Below are 17,501 nucleotides of genomic sequence, written 5' to 3'. Positions count from 1 at the left end.
TTTTTTTTTTTTTATTTATTTGAAAGACAGAGATCACAAGTAGGCAGAGAGGCAGGCAGAGAGAGAGAGAGAGAGAGGGAAGCAGGCTTCCTGCGGAGCAGGGAGCCCGATGCGGGGCTCGATCCCAGGACCCTGAGATCATGACCCGAGCCAAAGGCAGCAGCCCAAACCACTGAGCCACCCAGGCGCCCCCCTTTGAAGGTTCTTAAGAGAAATATAAAAGGCTGAAGTAGGGAAGCACATTTAAAAATAATTTTAAGGATAACACCAAGCCTAGACATATATATACTTCCCTAAGTACTGGTGTGAATCACCAAAATGTTGAACATGACTCATGGTTAAAGAGCAACCAGCACTGAAATCCATTTTAACCTTCCCCTCCATTAAGTTTTAAAGCATTTACTATAACAACAGCATATTTCTACCTCCATTATCAGTCAAATAAGGATTTAGTTCTTAGTCTCCTCTTTTATGTTACCACCATACATTGTAGAAAATCTAGTATGATTTACCAAATATAAGTCCTACTTACCAAGTGCTCTTGCTACTGCCAGAAAAGGAATCTGGTCAATAACTGTGCTCCTTCTAACAGGTCCATTGTGAGTGAGCCGAGGTCGTTTCCAAACTACACGATTCACACCAGACTTGTTCATCACACTGAAAAAGAGTTAAAAAAAAAAAAAATTCTAAGCGAATAAAATAGAACAACTAAGGTAGCTTAATGTGGTAAATAACTAATGTAATCAGATTATATGATCATGAAATAATGACTTATCTGTTTCAGACACAAAGATGCTTAAACCAAAATTCCTGTTCAGAGAGCAAACACAGAATAGGTAAGATTAACATGAGGAGAACTGAGACTGCTGAGGTAGTTTAGAAAGAACAGAGTAGAAGTAATGAGAAGAAAAATGAGTAGACAGCATGTCAGAGAAAAAAGCAAGATAATGTGATAACTAAGAAAACTGAAAGGAGGAAGAAGAGGTTATAAATAAATAGTGATTAAAAAACTGAAAAGGAGGGGCGCCTGGGTGGCTCAGTGGGTTAATGCCTCTGCGTTCGGCTCAGGTCATGATCCCAGGGTCCTGGGATCGAGCCCCGCATCGGGCTGTCCGCTCCGCGGAGAGCTTGCTTCCTCCTCTCTCTCTCTCTCTGCCTGCCTCTCTGCCTACTTGTGATCTCTGTCTATCAAATAAATAAATAAAATTTTAAAAACAACAACAACAACTGAAAAGGAGATGTAAGATAATTTTTGATGGATTTGAGGGTGCTGAAAACAGTACAACTTCAGTTTTAGTATTTTTAATTTGATGATATAACTCAACAGAAATATCATATATTTAGATGTTTCTGTAATTACAAGTACGAGAGTAGACTTTGGAAATGGATCAGCTGTAGAGATATAGATGTGGGAATCACAGAATAAGAAAACTCCTAAAGAGGGGCCTGGGTGGCTCACTGGGTTAAAGCCTCTGCCTTCATGATCCCAGGGTCCTGGGATCGAGCCCCATATCAGGCCCTCTGCTCAGCAGGGAGCTTGCTTCCTCCTCTCTCTGCCTACTTGAGATCTCTGTCTGTCAAATAAATAAATAAAATCTTTTAAAAAAAATAATAAAACTCTTAGAAAGGAATCTGGCATAGCAGCAACAGAAATCTATAATTAATACACAGAACAGTACATGCCAGGTTGCCTAAAACATGGAAATACAGTCAAATCTTTAAGCAAAAAAAGTAATAATGAAACCACAACAGAGAGGCACTTGGGTGGCCCAATCCGTTAAGCGTATGCCTTTGGTTCTGGTCTTGATCCTTAGGTCCTGGGACTGAGTCCTGGAACGGGCTCCCTGTTAAATGCAGAGTCTGCTTCTCTCTCTTCCTCTGGCCCTAACCCCTGCTCATGTGCACGTGTACTCGCTCGCTCTCGGTCTCTCTCATAAATTAAAAAATAAACACACACAAACACTAGAGATGGTCTCTCAGCAGGTACCTGGCATGACTGAAACAGTAAACTGACCCTTAACTAATCATGACCTGCCTGAATTTAAAAAAAAAAAAAAAAAAAAAAAATCAATGAAAGAAAGATGTTCCTCCGGAAGGCTAAAAAAGTTGGCAGAAAGAGCAGCAAAGAGAATTTTCAAGAAACACTATTAGCCTAAAAATTGATATTAAGTCCACCTGACAAGATACATGCATAAGAAAAAAAAAAAAATACATGCATAAGATGAGGTTGATCCCCAAGACTTTCAAAGATAGAGGACACTAAAATAACCTAATTAAGTCTTCTCACTTAGCGCCCCTATACATCCAGAAACCCTTTGATTACAATCTGAAATTTCATTCATCTATTGCAGGCCAGCTGACAATATGTGGTTTCCTTGTTGGTCATTTTTCTCATAATTAATGAGTACTAAGACATCCTGATATATATATATGAGTCTTTATTAGTTTATTATGTTGACCTTGAGTAGCATGACTCTATCCTTCTAAACTTGATGAACACTGAAATGACACTGGCTTCAAGACGCTGAAAGCTGAAGACAGGACAAATAATGGTGACCACTCTCAAAGGAATGTCACTAGAAAATACCATACACCTCAACAGCTGCCAGCCAGTTAAGCCCCAACTATAGCTTTTCTATCTCTACTCCAACTTCAAAAAAATGAAAATACTAGAGAGAAAAGAGAAAACAAATGAATAAAAATCCTGAGAGAAGCAAAATAACGGCATAAGCCTTATAAATGAGAAATAACCACTCTGTGAGCCAAGAAAAATAGGACTATGGCAGAAGAGCCTCAACCTTCTTTCTGAAATAGAAAACAAAATTATCTCAAAAGAGGAAGCCAGGAGATTTAAGCAGCTCTGTCTCATGAAACTCTGCAAAGATCGAAATGTTCACTCTGTCCTGTGTGGCCACTGAGCACTCTAACTGTGGCTAGTGCTAATGAGGAATTAATTTTTTATTTTCATTGTAATTAAATTATACTGAAATTTAAACAGCCATATGTAGCTAGCGGCAACCATGTTAGATAGCAGAGAGGAGGAATAAAGCAAGTACAGAGTGGTCACTAAACCTTGTCAATCATTAATAACACAGAAGAGAAAGTCAGGAGTTGTTTATTTACTATCCTTTTGAGAACCCATTTAGTTTAATTCAGAGTCCTCAAAGCAACATTGTTCTACATCATAGCAAGTTAGAAAACCAAAGGTGGTCATTTTGTTATTTTATGTTTTAATACTTACCCTCAAAAAACAAACAGGAGAGTAAAGATTAAATCTACCATTCACAAGAAGAGACACAATAATTTTGCCTTCATACTACCTTAATTAAGTCCTATTGTTCTTTCCTAAACCTGCTCCCTAAAATGTAAGGCTTAATACTTAAGTAATTATGGTAGCTACCCAAATTGTTTCCATTATAAATCTTAAGTAGGAGCCTTCTTGATATTTAATAGTCAAAGATATTATTGTCTCTATGCTTCTGAGGAACAAAAAACTAATGGTACTGGTTAAAACAAATTTTAAATCCAGCATCAAAAAACAAAGCAATCTTATAAAAGATGCTGCTTTTATTGCACTCCCTACTGCTGTCCTGTATGATTAAAAGGCATAAACAAAGGCACAGCCTGATATGCAGAGAGCTGACTGAGCAGCAACAGAAGGCTGGAAAAACAGAGCACTGGCCAGTTGCCTAGGGTGAGAGAGGGAAAGGAGGAAATAACTTATAATAAAACAGCTCAATTTGTGCAAAAAGACACCTGCTCCCAAATGGCAAAGAGCATCTGTCCAACCATGCGGATGGTATTTTAAGTGACAAGACAAAAAACATAAACTCTAAAAAAAAGTTATTAAAAATCAAAGAATATATAATTTAACAATTCATATAGAAAAATAAAGAATAATCCAGCAAATATTTTTTAAAAGATTAATGAAAAGGGATCAGTACTACCAATGTTAAAAATTATTTTTTTTATTTAAATATTTTATTTATTTATTTGACAGACAGAGATCACAAGTAGGCAGAGAGGCAGGCAGAGAGAGAGAGAGAGAGAGGGAAATAGGCCTCCTGCGGAGCAGGGAACCCGATGTGGGGCTCGATCCCAGGACCCTGAGATCATGACCTGAGCAGCAGCCCAAACCACTGAGCCACCCAGGCACCCCAATGTTAAAAATTATAATGAGCCACAATTTCTTTTTAAAAAGTATGCTACTCGTACAAGAACATACAGTATAAAAATAGCCCAGAAAAAGACCCAAACATATACAGGAATCCAGTTTATAATTGCAAAGCTCACTTTGCATGACTATGAGCAATGGTCTCAGATACAGACTGATCTTCACACTATAGGATCAAATAGATAACTTTGTAGGATATAGAACAGGAAACAGTATGCCAGCACGGCAGCTTCAGTTATGCTGTCTTCAGCAATCATCCTTAAGAGAAATCTAAGAGCCATTTTCTAGCACCCAGAACAAGCTTCATATGACCCACATAAACTTCATATGCCCCAGGAATCAGTGTCCTATAATAGCCTTTGACTTACCAGTCCCTGCATAAGTCAAACTGCTTGTATACAGCGCAGGTAATAAGGTCTGTATAGTCCACTCAAAATCTTCTCTATCCAAATACAGTTCCAATTCAAGGATCATTCTACCATAAGCAATGTTACCTTATAATGGAACTGACATTCCATCTTAACCAGAGAAATGGTGCTAGAAGAGGGTAAACTCAAGGTCATTTTCCCATTAAAGAGGGGTTTTATGCCTGGTTACCCTTCTAATCAGTAAGAAAAAGATACATAATTGTTCTAGTAGCTACTAATACTAATGGCCATTGAGAAAAAAATATTAACTTGTAGCCCTACACACAGCTCAGATTTTAAAATTCCAGAGAGTCTAAAGGTTAAAATGTATACGATAACAACCAAAGAAGTACTAGAAAAGTGGTTCTCAAAATTACTAGAAAAGTAGTTCTCAAAATATGGCTCAGAGGCTCCTGGGAGTCTCCCAGACCTTTTCAGGGAGTCTACTAGGTCAAAACTATTTTCATAAGACCATGTGTATACAGTGGGGTTTCTGAGAGGCTATAAGATTTGATATGATATTATATAATAAAATATGTCAATATTTGGATCTGTGTTAACTCAGAAGTATTTCACAAATGACCAATGCCTATGTTACAAAACCACACATAGGGACTATATACTACATGTTTCCAACTATATGATCTTCTGGAAAAAGCAAAACTACGGAGATATACAGAGACAGGTGGTTCCCATGAGTAAGGGAAGAGGAAGGGATCAACAGGCAGAGCACACAGAATTTTTAGGACAGTGAAACTACAATGGTAGCTACCTGTCAAAACCCTAAAACATCCCTAATGTAAACTACAGGCTTTAGGTACGTCAATGTAGGGTCATCAATTGTAATAAATGTATCACTCTGCTAGAGGATATTGATAGTGGGAGCTGTGCATTTAATAGGAGGCAGGGAATATATAGGAACACTCTGTACTTTCCATTTACTTTTGCAGTGAACTAAAACTGCTCCAAAAAATAAAGTCTGTTAATAAAAAAAAGTCATTTAACCAAAATGGCTCTTAACTGATACACCTATGGATCTGGAACGTAAGCATATAAAAAGGTCACTGATGTAATTTCAGTTACCAGGGCTCCTGAGCGGCTCAGTTGGTTAAGCAACTGCCTTTGGCTCAGGTCATGATCCTGGAGTCCCAGGATCAAGTACCGCATCCAGCTCCCTGCTTAGCAGGGACTCTGTGTCTCCCTCTGACCTTCTCCCCTCTCGTGCTCTCTCTCAATCTCTCTCTCTCATTCTCTCTCTTACATAAATAAGTAAAATCTTTAAAAAAAAATAATTTCAGGGGCACCTGGTGGCTCAGTGGATAAAGCCTCTCCTTAGGCTCGGGTCATAATCCCAGGGTCCTGGGATTGAGCCCCGCATCAGGCTCTCTGCTCAGCAGGGAGCCTGCTTCCCCATGCCCCCCGCCTGCCTCTCTGCCTACTTGTGATCTCTGTCTGACAAATAAATACATAAATAAATAATCTTTAAAAAAAATAATAATTTCAGATACCACACTATTATTAACTCTTAAGAAACTACTTCTTTTTTTTTTTTAAAGATTTATTTATTTATTTGACAGACAGAGATCACAAGTAGGCAGAGAGGCAGACAGAGAGAGAGGAGGAAGCAGGCTCCCTGCTGAGCAGAGAGCCCGATGCGGGGCTCAATCCCAGGACCCTGGGATCATGACCTGAGCCGAAAGCAGAGGCTTTAACCCACTGAGCCACCCAGGCGCCCCAAGAAACTACTTCTTTATGAGTTTTAGAATAATATCAAAGAAGACTATCTCCATAAATAGAAAAGCTATTAAAATAATCCCCCTTTTGCAATTATATACCTATGAAAGACCAGCTTTTCTGATACTGCAACCAAAAAACATAAAAGATTGAAGGCAGAAGCAGCTATGAGAATCTAGATGTCACCTATTAAGCCAGACATTAAGCAGACTTTGTGTAAAACAATTCCAAGTCTCTCCCTAAATATCTGTTTTGGGAAACAGCTATTTTTTCATTAAAAAAATGTTCTTTATGTTAACACAATGGGTTTACTTTTTTTTTTTTTTTGGAAGATTTTTATTTATTCATGAGAGACCGAGAGAGAGAGAGAGAGAGAGAGAGAGGGAGAGAGAGAAGCAGTCGGAACTCGACCCCAGGACCCTAAGATCATGACCTGAGTCAAAGACAGATACTTAACTGACTGAGCCACCCAGGTGCCCAACACAGTGAGTTTAATATTTTTATTTTTCAGAGTGTATGGGTGTCTAGTCAGTTGAGCATCTGACTCTTGATTTCAGCTCGGGTCATAATCTTAAGGTCCTGGGATCCACCAGGCTTTCCACTCAGCAGGGAGTCTGTTTGTCTCCCTTTCCCTCTGCGTCTCCCCTACTCATACATGCACACTCTCACTTTCTCCCTCAGATAAATAAATCTTTAAAAAAAGCCATTTTTCAATGAACAAATATTTGGAAAGGTCTCTACATTTAGTTTCTAAAAATCATTATATATAACCCATATAAACAAAAAGCTTGAGGTCCTCAATTTTTAAGAAGAAAAAGCATTCTGCCTGTAAGTAGGAAATATTTGTAACTACTGTAATAGATTCATAAATATTCGTAATATATTCAAAACTACTGTATTAGTAAAAATATTTGTAACTACTGTACTAGAATATAGAAGACTTTTTAATAACCTCAGAATGAGAGAACTGTATGTACAGCACAAAAAAACAAAAGTCATAACAAAAGAGACTAAACAACATTAAAACGAACTTCCATGTGAAAAGAAATTTCAGGGCCATAAGTGAAAGTCAGATTGTGAAAACAACAACTGAAGCACATCACATACATTAGACTAATTTCTCTAATTGTATAAGCAGCTCTTACACATTAATACAAAAAAAGGCTAAAAATTTTCCCCCTAAAATGAACAAGAGTATAAACAGAAATACAAAGAAAAGGAAATATACATAGCTGCTAAACAAAAAGATATTTAACTTTTCTTGTAAGACAAATTAAAATTAAAATATCACCAAGTGTCCCCTCCTTTTTAACCTAAACATCAATATGATCAAAAAGTTCTAGAAGTATATTGTCAAGGGCATCCACATACAATGCTGACGTTAATATAAACTGGTACAACCTCCATGGAGACTAATGGTTATCAATATTCAAAACATACTCCTCTTTGGCCCAGCAATTCCTTCTAGGAAATGATCCCACAAATATACATGTACAAAAAGACACACGTACAGGATTTTTCATTTTACAGTAGTGTTTGTAATAACAAAAAAAATAGAAATACACTTCAACAGGAGAACAGTTAAATAAATGATGGTACATCCATATATGGTACAGCTTCATATCTGATTATGTATGAATCTCTATCCAAGGATACACAATAATACTGGGTTCTTGAGGGGGAGGGGAACTGGGTGGCCTGTGGGACAGTAGCAGTGGAGAGACCTTCTAAAGTATAATCATTTTATGTTACCTAAATTTTAAACAAATGAATGCTACCATTAAAAAAAAATGTGTATGTACATATCATCATACAGAAGATTTTATTTTATTTTATTTTTTAAAGATTTAATTTATTTATTTGACAGACAGAGATCACAAGCAGGCAGAGAGGCAGGCAGAGAGAGGGGGGAGGCAGGCTTCCTGCAAGCAGGGAGCCCGATGCAGGGCTCAATCCCAGGACCCTGGAATCATGACCCGAGCTGAAGGCAGAGGTTTTAACCCACTGAGCCACCCAGGTGCCCCCATACAGAAGATTTTAAAATTTGGTGTATTTCTGTACTACTCCTATTTTTCTGGATAGTTGAAATCATACTACAAATATAATTTTATATCCTGTTTATTTTGTGACCAATAAGCATTAACCCATATTATAAAAAATTCCCCATAGATGTGGGAGTTCATTATACTACTCTTTCTACCCTCACCTGTGTTTGAAAATTTTCATAACACCATGGTTTTTAAACATCTATAAGCATTAGGGGTATCTGATGGCTCAGTGGGTTAAGCCTCTGCCTTTGGCTCAGGTCATGACCTCATGGTCCTTGGATGGAGTCCCACATCAGGCTCTCTGTTCAGCAGAGAGCCTACTTCCCCCTTCTCTCTCTACCTGCCTCTCTGCCTACTTGTGATCTCTGTCAAATAAATAAATAAAATCTTTAAAAAAAAAAATCTGGGGCAAAGTCAGATTCAAATTGTTCTATTCTGCAATCCTAAAGACTGCTCTGTCCAGATCCTGAAAGTCATGCTTCAGTATTGATGTAAAAGGTGATCAATAAATCTTTGTATGTATTATTTGACTCCCATTCAAATATTATTTCCCCCTGGAGCCATTATCAGAAATAAAACAGTCAGCTCAAAATAATGACATAAATATGAATACAGATCAGTACTTTATCAGGAAAACTAAAAATCTGTAATACTGAAAAAGTAACTTCACTAAAAGGGAGTAATAGGTCAATCTAGTAGTAAAGCAGAAAAGAACAAAATCGAACCAAGAGAGGAAAGACAAACAGCAAAATGATTACCTCCCACCAAGTCCTTCGATTCGTTCTCTTTCCTTGGGAAGTTCTGGCTTATGGTCCTGTGTCACCTCCACAGCTCTGACAAAATCATCCTTCGGGTCATCCTGAATTCCAAGAACCACCCCTGAGTCACCCACGTGAGCTACATACATCTTCATGCCCCGTATGATGACCACACTGGCAGTTGTCCCTGACGTGCTGGGAAGACCTGTCATAGTCTTTGGCCATTCTGCTGTAATAAAAAATAAAATATTTTACTCTTCCAGACATAAATATTAATATGATATCAGAATAAAAATAGCAATGCATGCTGAATTAGCATGTTAAAACTTGAGTTAGCACAGGATAAAATTTTAAAAACATTTTGAAAGCTATTAAAAAAGAACTTGTGTTCATTTCTTCATCAATATAGTAATGAATTAATTTTATAAATAATATAATTTTATTACAACCATCAAACCAATCCTAGGAGAAAAATATTACAGGACAGATTTACTAGTTCAACATCTCTTAGTCCCAACTACATTTAGTGGCAGGTATGTGTTCAGAGTTGTTTGTTGTTTTCTTTCTGTAGCTTAGCATCTATGTATTAATCTCTCTTTTAAGATTTTTAGGAAATGATACTTGATTTGTTTTTGAAATAGCTATTTTAGACATTCAAAATCTATGGTTCCATGCTAAGAGCTTTACATGTATTATCTCAAATAATACTTGCATTAAACCTATAAGATTGGTAAAATTAGTCCCATTATTTTCCTTTTACAGATGAGGAATCAATAGTTTGAATAGTTAAAGTTGTTTAAGATAACTCAAATATTAAGTGGCAGAGATCTGATATATTTAATTCCAAAATCTTATATTGACTAATCACATTCATCATTTAATAATTCTAAAATATTCTGTATATTAAACTACAATTTACAGCTTAAGATAGCCAACTGAATCCAAACAACTGACACAGGCTCCTCACCAAAATCCCACTGAAAGAACAGAATATAAACATTAGAAAAAGTTCACAACAGTCATGAAACACAGAGGAAAGTCATACTCAAATCTGAGGAAACCCTGGAATCTTAAAGAAATGGAATTATACTAAGGGAAAAACCAGAATACAAAACTTGTAGTCCAATATAAGGGAAAAGCACAATTGTAAAGGCAATACATCAGTTTTCCCTCTTAACAGTCCCCGAAGAGCTCTAATTCAGAGACAGTGGCAAAGGCTGAGATAGGAATGGACAGTAGAAGCTTGGCAGATTTATTTAAAACTGCAGGAGCTAGGTCAATGCCTAAACTCTCTGCACAGTAAAAAGTAAAATATTTTAGTTCCTAAGTGACCAGTTCCTATAATAACCTCTCTCTCTCTCTTTTCAGATTTTATTTATTTATTTTTCAGAGAGAGAGAGAGAGCAAGCGCGAACACCAGCAGGCAGAGTGGCAAGCAGAGGCAGAGAGAGAAGCAGGCTCCCTGCTAAGCAAGGAGACTGATGCTGGACTTGATCCCAGGACCCTGAAATCATGACCTGAGCCAAAGGCAGCGGCTTAACCAACTGAGCCATCCAGGTGTCCCTAGAATAACCTCTCTTAAGGGAAGTGATGCATCTGTTGATAGAGACAAGAGGGTCTCAACCAAGATGAGGCATAAGAAAAAGAGCCTTAAAAACTGGATGAGGGGGGCGCCTGGGTGGCTCAGTGGGTTAGGCCGCTGCCCTTGGCTCAGGTCTTGATCTCAGGGTCCTGGGATCGAGTCCCGCATCCAGCTTTCTGCTCAGCAGGGAGCCTGCTTCCTCCTCTCTCTCTCTGCCTGCCTCTCTACCTACTTGTGATCTCTCTCTCTGGCAAATAAATAAATAAAAATCTTAAAAAAAAAAAAAAAACTGGATGGGGCACCACACAACTTTCAAAGCCACAAGGCAACTCTAGCATAGTCAGACTAATTAGAGTTCTTTTCTTTTCTTTAAAAAAAAGAGAAAAAAACGATTTTATTCATTCATTTGACAGAGATGACAAGTAGGCAGAGTGGCAGGCAAAAAGAGAGGGGGGAAGCTGACTCCCTGCTGAGTAGAGATCCCGATTTGGGGCTCGATCCAGGACCCTGAGATCATGACCTGACCCAAAGGCAGAGGCCTAACCCACTGAGCCACCCAGGCACCCCTAGACTTCTTTACAACATTACATAGCTGAAAAGACATTTCTTGAATCCTACAGCGCATCTCATCTCATCCTGCAGAGGGAATCCACCCTACAGAATGCCCTGTCACCACAGCAGAGGGCTACTTGCAATAATGAAATAATGACCCTCACAATTGCTGAGGGAAAAAGAATGGCTACCCATATTAATGAAGCTAGAAATTCATAAATTTACGCATGTAAAACGACCTTCAACAGAACCAGACACATAGTAAGTGCTCAATAAATGTTAATTTTTATTGTTACGATCATTATTTAAGAAAAGCAAATAGCCTAAGAGGCGTCAAGAATATACAAAGAGAAAATGGCCCCCAAGAAAACATCTGCGGAACAATCAAAAGCATTTATAGATTATTGGCTTTGATAAGGTTCAGTAAGGTTACTGAATATAGACATTGTTATTTTTAAAAACAAACAATGCTATTTCCATAAGCCCACCACAAAAAATTACAAAATGTAACTTTTAAAAAAGATATCATTCACAATAGCAGCAAAAGGTATACTGTATCTGGGAATAGTGCTAACAAATCTCTAACAAGACCTTTATGGAAAAGTTGTAAACTAGTGGACCAAAAGAACAGAACAGTGAGCACAGAAACAGACCCATGCATTTTTAAACACTTGATATACGATTAGTAAAGAAAAGACTAACTTTCAGGGGTGCCTGGGTGGCTCAAGCAGTTATGGGATTGAGCCTCAGGGTCAGGCTCACTACTAAGCAGGGAGTCAGCTTCTCCCTCTCCTTCTGCCCCTTCCCTCCCGTTCAAATAAATAAAATCTCAAAATGAAAAAAAAAAGGGGGCGCCTGGGCGGCTCAATGGGTTAAAGCCTCTACCTTCAGCTAAGGTCATGATCCCAGGGTCCTGGAATCAAGCCCCGCATCAGGCTCTCTGCTCAGCAGGGAGCCTGCTTCCTCCTCTCTCTCCCTGCCTGCTTCTCTGCCTACTTGTGATCTCCGTCTGTCAAATAGATAAAATCTTAAAAAAAAAAAGATTGACTTTTGGTACATGGAATTGCAACAAGATTACATAAAATAAAACAAAATAATAAACTAAACACTTTGGGTTTCTGATGTCAAGCAAAAAACAAAACAAAAAAATTCCAGATACATTAAATGACAATATGAAAAGCAAAGCTAAAATAGCTTAGAAAATACAGGAAGGTATACTCATGACGTCAGAATAGGAAGGGACTTCCTAAAGACAAAGGATGGACTAACCATATAAAGAAAATGATTAAGAAGCTACACTACCATTAAATTCAAGAATATCTGTTCATCAGGGGCACCTGGGTGGCTCAGTGGGTTAAAGCCTCTGCCTTCAGCTCAGGTCATGGTCTCAGGGTCCTGGGATCGAGCCCCGCATTGGGCTCTCCACTCAGCAGGGAGCCTGCTTCCTCCTCTCTCTCTCTGCCTGCGTCTCTGCCTATTTGTGATCTCTCTCTCTCTCTCTCTGTCAAATAAATAAATAAAATTAAAAAAAAAAATTCAAGAATTTCTGTTCATCAGGGGTACCTGGGTGGCTCAGTGGGTTAAGCTTCTGCCTTCAGCTGGGGTCATGATCTCACGTCCTGGGATCAAGCTCATCAGGGAGCCTGCTTCCCCATCTTTCTCTCTGCCTGCCTCTCTACCTGCTTGTGATCTGTCAAATAAATAAATAAAATCTTAAGAAAAAAAAAAAGAATTTCTGTTCATCAGAAGATACTATTACTAGAGTGAAAAGACAGTCACAGAATGTAATTTATAATAACACACCACAAAGATGGTATCCAGAATATAAAAATGCTCCTAAAAAAGAAATCAACAAGACAAACTATGCAACAGAAAAATGGACAAAATGCTTGAAAAGGCCTTTTGCAAAACAGGAAATCCAAAGAGAAAAAAAACAAACACGCAAAGGTGTTCGGCTTCTTTAATCAACAGGGAAATACAAATTAAAAACCACAATGAGATACCACTATATAATTATCAGACTGCATAAATTAAAGTCTGACAATAGAAACTGTGATTAAGAATGTGGAACATGTTCTATCAACTACTCTTGGGAGTATAAACTGACATAACCACTTCAGAAAACATCTAGGCATTATCAAAAATGAAGATATGTGTACACTTCAATTACTCACTATCCCTAGACATAGATCATGAATTAATGTACATGTACACACATAATATAAGAATGTTCAGAGCTGCATGGCTCATATGGGCTCAGGTCATGATCTCAGCGCCCTGAGATCCAGTCCCACCTCCGGGTTGCTTAAGATTCTCTCTTAACATTCTGTCTCCCTCTCCCTCTGCCCCACCCCACAGGCTATAAATCAATAAAACCTTTTAAAAGAAAAAAAAAAAAAAAACCAAGTAAACCCCTACAGAACTATCACCACAAAAGTCAGGATGATGGCTACCCCGAGAGAAGATTAAAAATATGAGATGAGAAAAAACATATGGGAGCTTCCATAGTACAGGCAATGCTCTCTTTCTTAACCAGATGGTGTTCATTTTACAACTCTTCATTGAAGTGTACATTTATGTTCTATGGCCTTTTCTATATGTATGCTATATTTCACAATTTGTTTAAAGTTAGAAAAAAAGGAAACAGGAAGAAGGCATCAATTATACAGGCATAGATCACAGCACACAGCTTCCCTAGCCCATCTAATTTCCCAGTATGGTTACAGATATTATTATTCCTAGAAAGCTTAGCCTAGAGTATGCTGAATGTTTCTTCAGCCCTTTCAGTTATCTTGTGGGTTAATTACAGATCTTGCTAAAATCTTTTCTTTTCAAACAAGCTAAAACAGAATTTTTTTTCTGCAGCTAAGAACCCAAAGAGATAAATATCTATTATCACAATAAATTAAGGAGGTGAACTCCCAGAAAGAAAGGGTTTTAGGCACATTCAAAAAACAAAATTTACCTAAAATTAACCAACTGTTTGCAAAAAGCACCTACAAGATGGAAAAGAAGAAAAAGAGCTTAAAAAGGGGAGGGGAGATATTGGAAGATACAATATTAATATTTAAATCACATTTTTTGGTCAAAAGCCCTAACATGTACAAAGAGATATTCTGCAATTATCTTAAAATACTGAAAAAAAATCCATGCTTTCTTCATTTGAAAAGTCACCTTTCATCATATGCTACATTTTGCCTCAGATCTATTTCTAGATTCATCCTACTATTCTATTTATGGTTCTTTTCAATAATTTGGAGTTTAAGTATCCCCCAATTATTCTTCTTTCTCAATACTCAATAATTTTTCCAAATAAACTTTAGAAGCAACTTGGAAATTAAAAAATAAACCAGCCAACCAACCAACCCTGGGGCACCTGGGCAGTGCAGTCGTTTAAGTGCCTGACTCTTGGTTTCAGGTCGGGTTGTGATCTCCGGGTCGTTGAGTGAGATCAAGTCCTACATCTGACTCTGTGCTCACTGTGCAATCTGCTTGAGATTCTCTCCCTCTGCCTCTCCCACTTGTGTTCCCTCTCTCAAATAAATCTTTAAAAAAACAAATCTTGTTGAAGATCTGATTAAAACTGCAATAAATTTATATATTAAGGAATAGACATCTTAATTTTTATTTTCCACTTTACATTTTAGTTTTTCAATTTTTAAAAAATGACTTATAAATAAATCTCTTAAAACCGGGAGCATATTGGGTGCCTGAGTGGCTAGTCAATTAAACCTCTGCATTCCACTCAGGTCATGATCTTGGGATCCTGGGTTCAAGGGAATCCTGTCAGATTCCCTGCTCAGTGGTGAGTCTGCTTCCCCTCTCCTATTCCCCCTGCTTGTGCTCGCTCTGTCAAATAATCTTAAAAACAACAACAAAAAACCGAGGAGGATATTAGACAGTACATGAATTCTAACTTACAGAAAGTATTTTTAGTAAGAAAATATGTATGAGCCATTTAAAACAAAGAAAAATAAATTTTCTAACAAAAGTACAAAACTTCTAGGAGCGACTGGACAGCTCAGTCGGTTAAGCATCTCCCCTTGGCTCATGTCATGATCCTGGTGTTGGGGTCCTGGGATCAAGTCCTGCATCAGGCTCGCTCCTCAGTGGGGGTGGGGGTGTGCTTTTCCCTCTCCCTTTGCCTACTTGTGCACGCTCTGTCAAATAAAATCTTTCAAAAAAAAAAAAAAGTATGAAACTTCTAAATAAAATAAAACTACTATAAATAAGTACAGAATGTGTATGTATTTTGTGATAAATTTAAAACTTGAGGTACTTATGTACCATGTACCAAATAATACGTACCAAGTTATGTAACTCTCAGGAGGGAAGTACTATCATCATCTCTATTTTAGAGATGAGGATGCTCCAGATCAAAGAAGCTTCACCCAAGGTCATATAGATAGTAACTGGAAAATCTGGGATTCAAACCCAGGCAGTGTAACACACTCCTAAATCACTATGCTAAGAGCTGTTACAGAATTCTAATGCCAAAGTGGTATGGAGATGTAAAAGCTTTCAGGAAAGCAATTTGAAAACAAGTACCCACAACCATCAAAAGATCTACATCCTTTAAACAAATGATTCAGCTTTGAATATTTTTTTTCCCTGAGGGAATAATCCAAATGAAGTATAAAGCTATGTGGCGTTCACTTGAGCCCTTATTAATAGTACTAAATATAGTGTGCACCTGTCCAGCCCCCAATCCCTCCTCCTAGTACTAGCATCCCAATTCTGTTCTGGAGTACACAGCCTCCACTGCATGCAGTCTTTCTCTAATGCAACTGAAAAACTTGCTTGTTCTAGCCTAGAGGGCAAATGACCTAAACTAGGTCAGACTCTTTCAGATATCTGCATCTTAGAAAGGCATAATCCTAGAAAATTGTGGAGCTGATCCATCCCACAGACTAAAACCTTTCAATGAGTGTCCACTAGTTCCTATCACCTAAAGCCCCAGAGGTACCCTGGTTCTGTCCGCTCTGCGACGTGGTTTAGTCTTCCAATTAATTCTGTGACCTACTGAATGTCCTTCCAATAAATTCCCATGTTCTTTTCCTTCCTTAATGCAGACCAAGTTAGTGTTACTTTCAAAGAACTGTAATATATAACTTGTATCACAAATAGCTTGTAGGGCACTATCCCTCAGAAAAATGTCAAATTAGTTATGGAACAGTCCAGATGGTAACAAACAGCCCATGTTATACAGTGGTAAGATAAGGCTAACCTTAACAATAAAGAAATAGTAGGCAAATAAGCAGACAGTCTGTAGTTAGCATACTAGCTTAGAACTGTGGTTATAAAACTTTTCTGGGTCATCTAATTCAAACCTAGACTCAGGCCTGTCCTAAAAGGCCATGTGACTCTGAAAAACAACAAATTTGTTATGACTGACTGATGTGATTTGGGATGATGGATTATGGATTCAATTGTGTCCCTCTAAAAAAGATATTTGAAATCCTAATACCCAGTACCTCAGAATGTGACCTTATTTGGAAACAGGGACTTTGCAGAGGTAATCAAGTAAAATAAGGTCATTTGGGTGGGCCCTGGCCCAATATGACTAGTGCTCTTATAAAAAGGGAAAACTTTAACACAAAGACAAACACACAGAAGGAAGATGATGTAAAGACACATAGGGAGAAGATGCAAAGTACTAGTACTAGAAGTACTAGAGTACTAGAGTAATGACACATCTACAAGTCAGGGAATGCCAGGGATTGCCAGTATACATCAGAAGCTAGAAGAGGCAAGATAGGAGTCTCCCTTAAAACTTTCAGAGTTGAGTACGGAGAGAGCATGGCCCTGCCAACACCTAGATTTTGAACTTTTGCCCTCCAAAACTGAAACAATAAATTTCTTTTGTTTAAAGACAACCAATTTTTGGAATTTTGTTACAGCAGCTCCAGAAAACAAACACAGTGAAAGAGAGGAAATAATTACTCTATTACATGCATATGAATCCATATCCATTCCCAAGAAAGATTCAGATGACCTTCTTCAACTTAAATGCTTATGGAAGTAATCATGTAAACATCAAAATCTTTTAAACATTTTTTATTGACTCCTCTCTAGGCAAGGAATACTAATAAAAGAGGCTGAAACTAAAATTGGTTCTCTGATCTGTGTGGGGATGGGAGAATCCTGAGGTGACAGATCAAACAGGAGCAGTTAACAATCCAAAGCAAAGCTGGTAGGGTTACCTTACCTATCTGACAACAAGGCAGAAGAAAAAATGGATCTCCA

The 17,501-nt window shown here is 37.9% G+C and overlaps 1 protein-coding gene across 2 annotated transcripts in view; it reads right to left on the bottom strand.

The window, feature by feature from the left end:
- PPM1D (protein phosphatase, Mg2+/Mn2+ dependent 1D) overlaps window positions 1–17,501 on the bottom strand; it is a 42,561-nt gene that overhangs the window by 15,383 nt on the left and 9,677 nt on the right. The window contains exons 2-3 of one of the 2 annotated variants that reach the window (XM_082707505.1): window positions 9,122–9,350; window positions 533–657 (exon numbers count right to left, since the gene is read on the bottom strand). In XM_082707505.1, the coding sequence (XP_082563631.1) occupies window positions 533–657; window positions 9,122–9,350 (354 nt within the window). The remainder of the gene's footprint in view (window positions 1–532; window positions 658–9,121; window positions 9,351–17,501) is intronic. The other variant, XM_082707506.1, reaches the window with a different exon arrangement.

The sequence above is a fragment of the Mustela nivalis genome (assembly GCF_964662115.1).
Source record: "Mustela nivalis genome assembly, chromosome: 17".
NCBI lineage: Eukaryota > Metazoa > Chordata > Mammalia > Carnivora > Mustelidae > Mustela > Mustela nivalis.
This window is presented reverse-complemented; position numbering and strand designations above follow the sequence as displayed.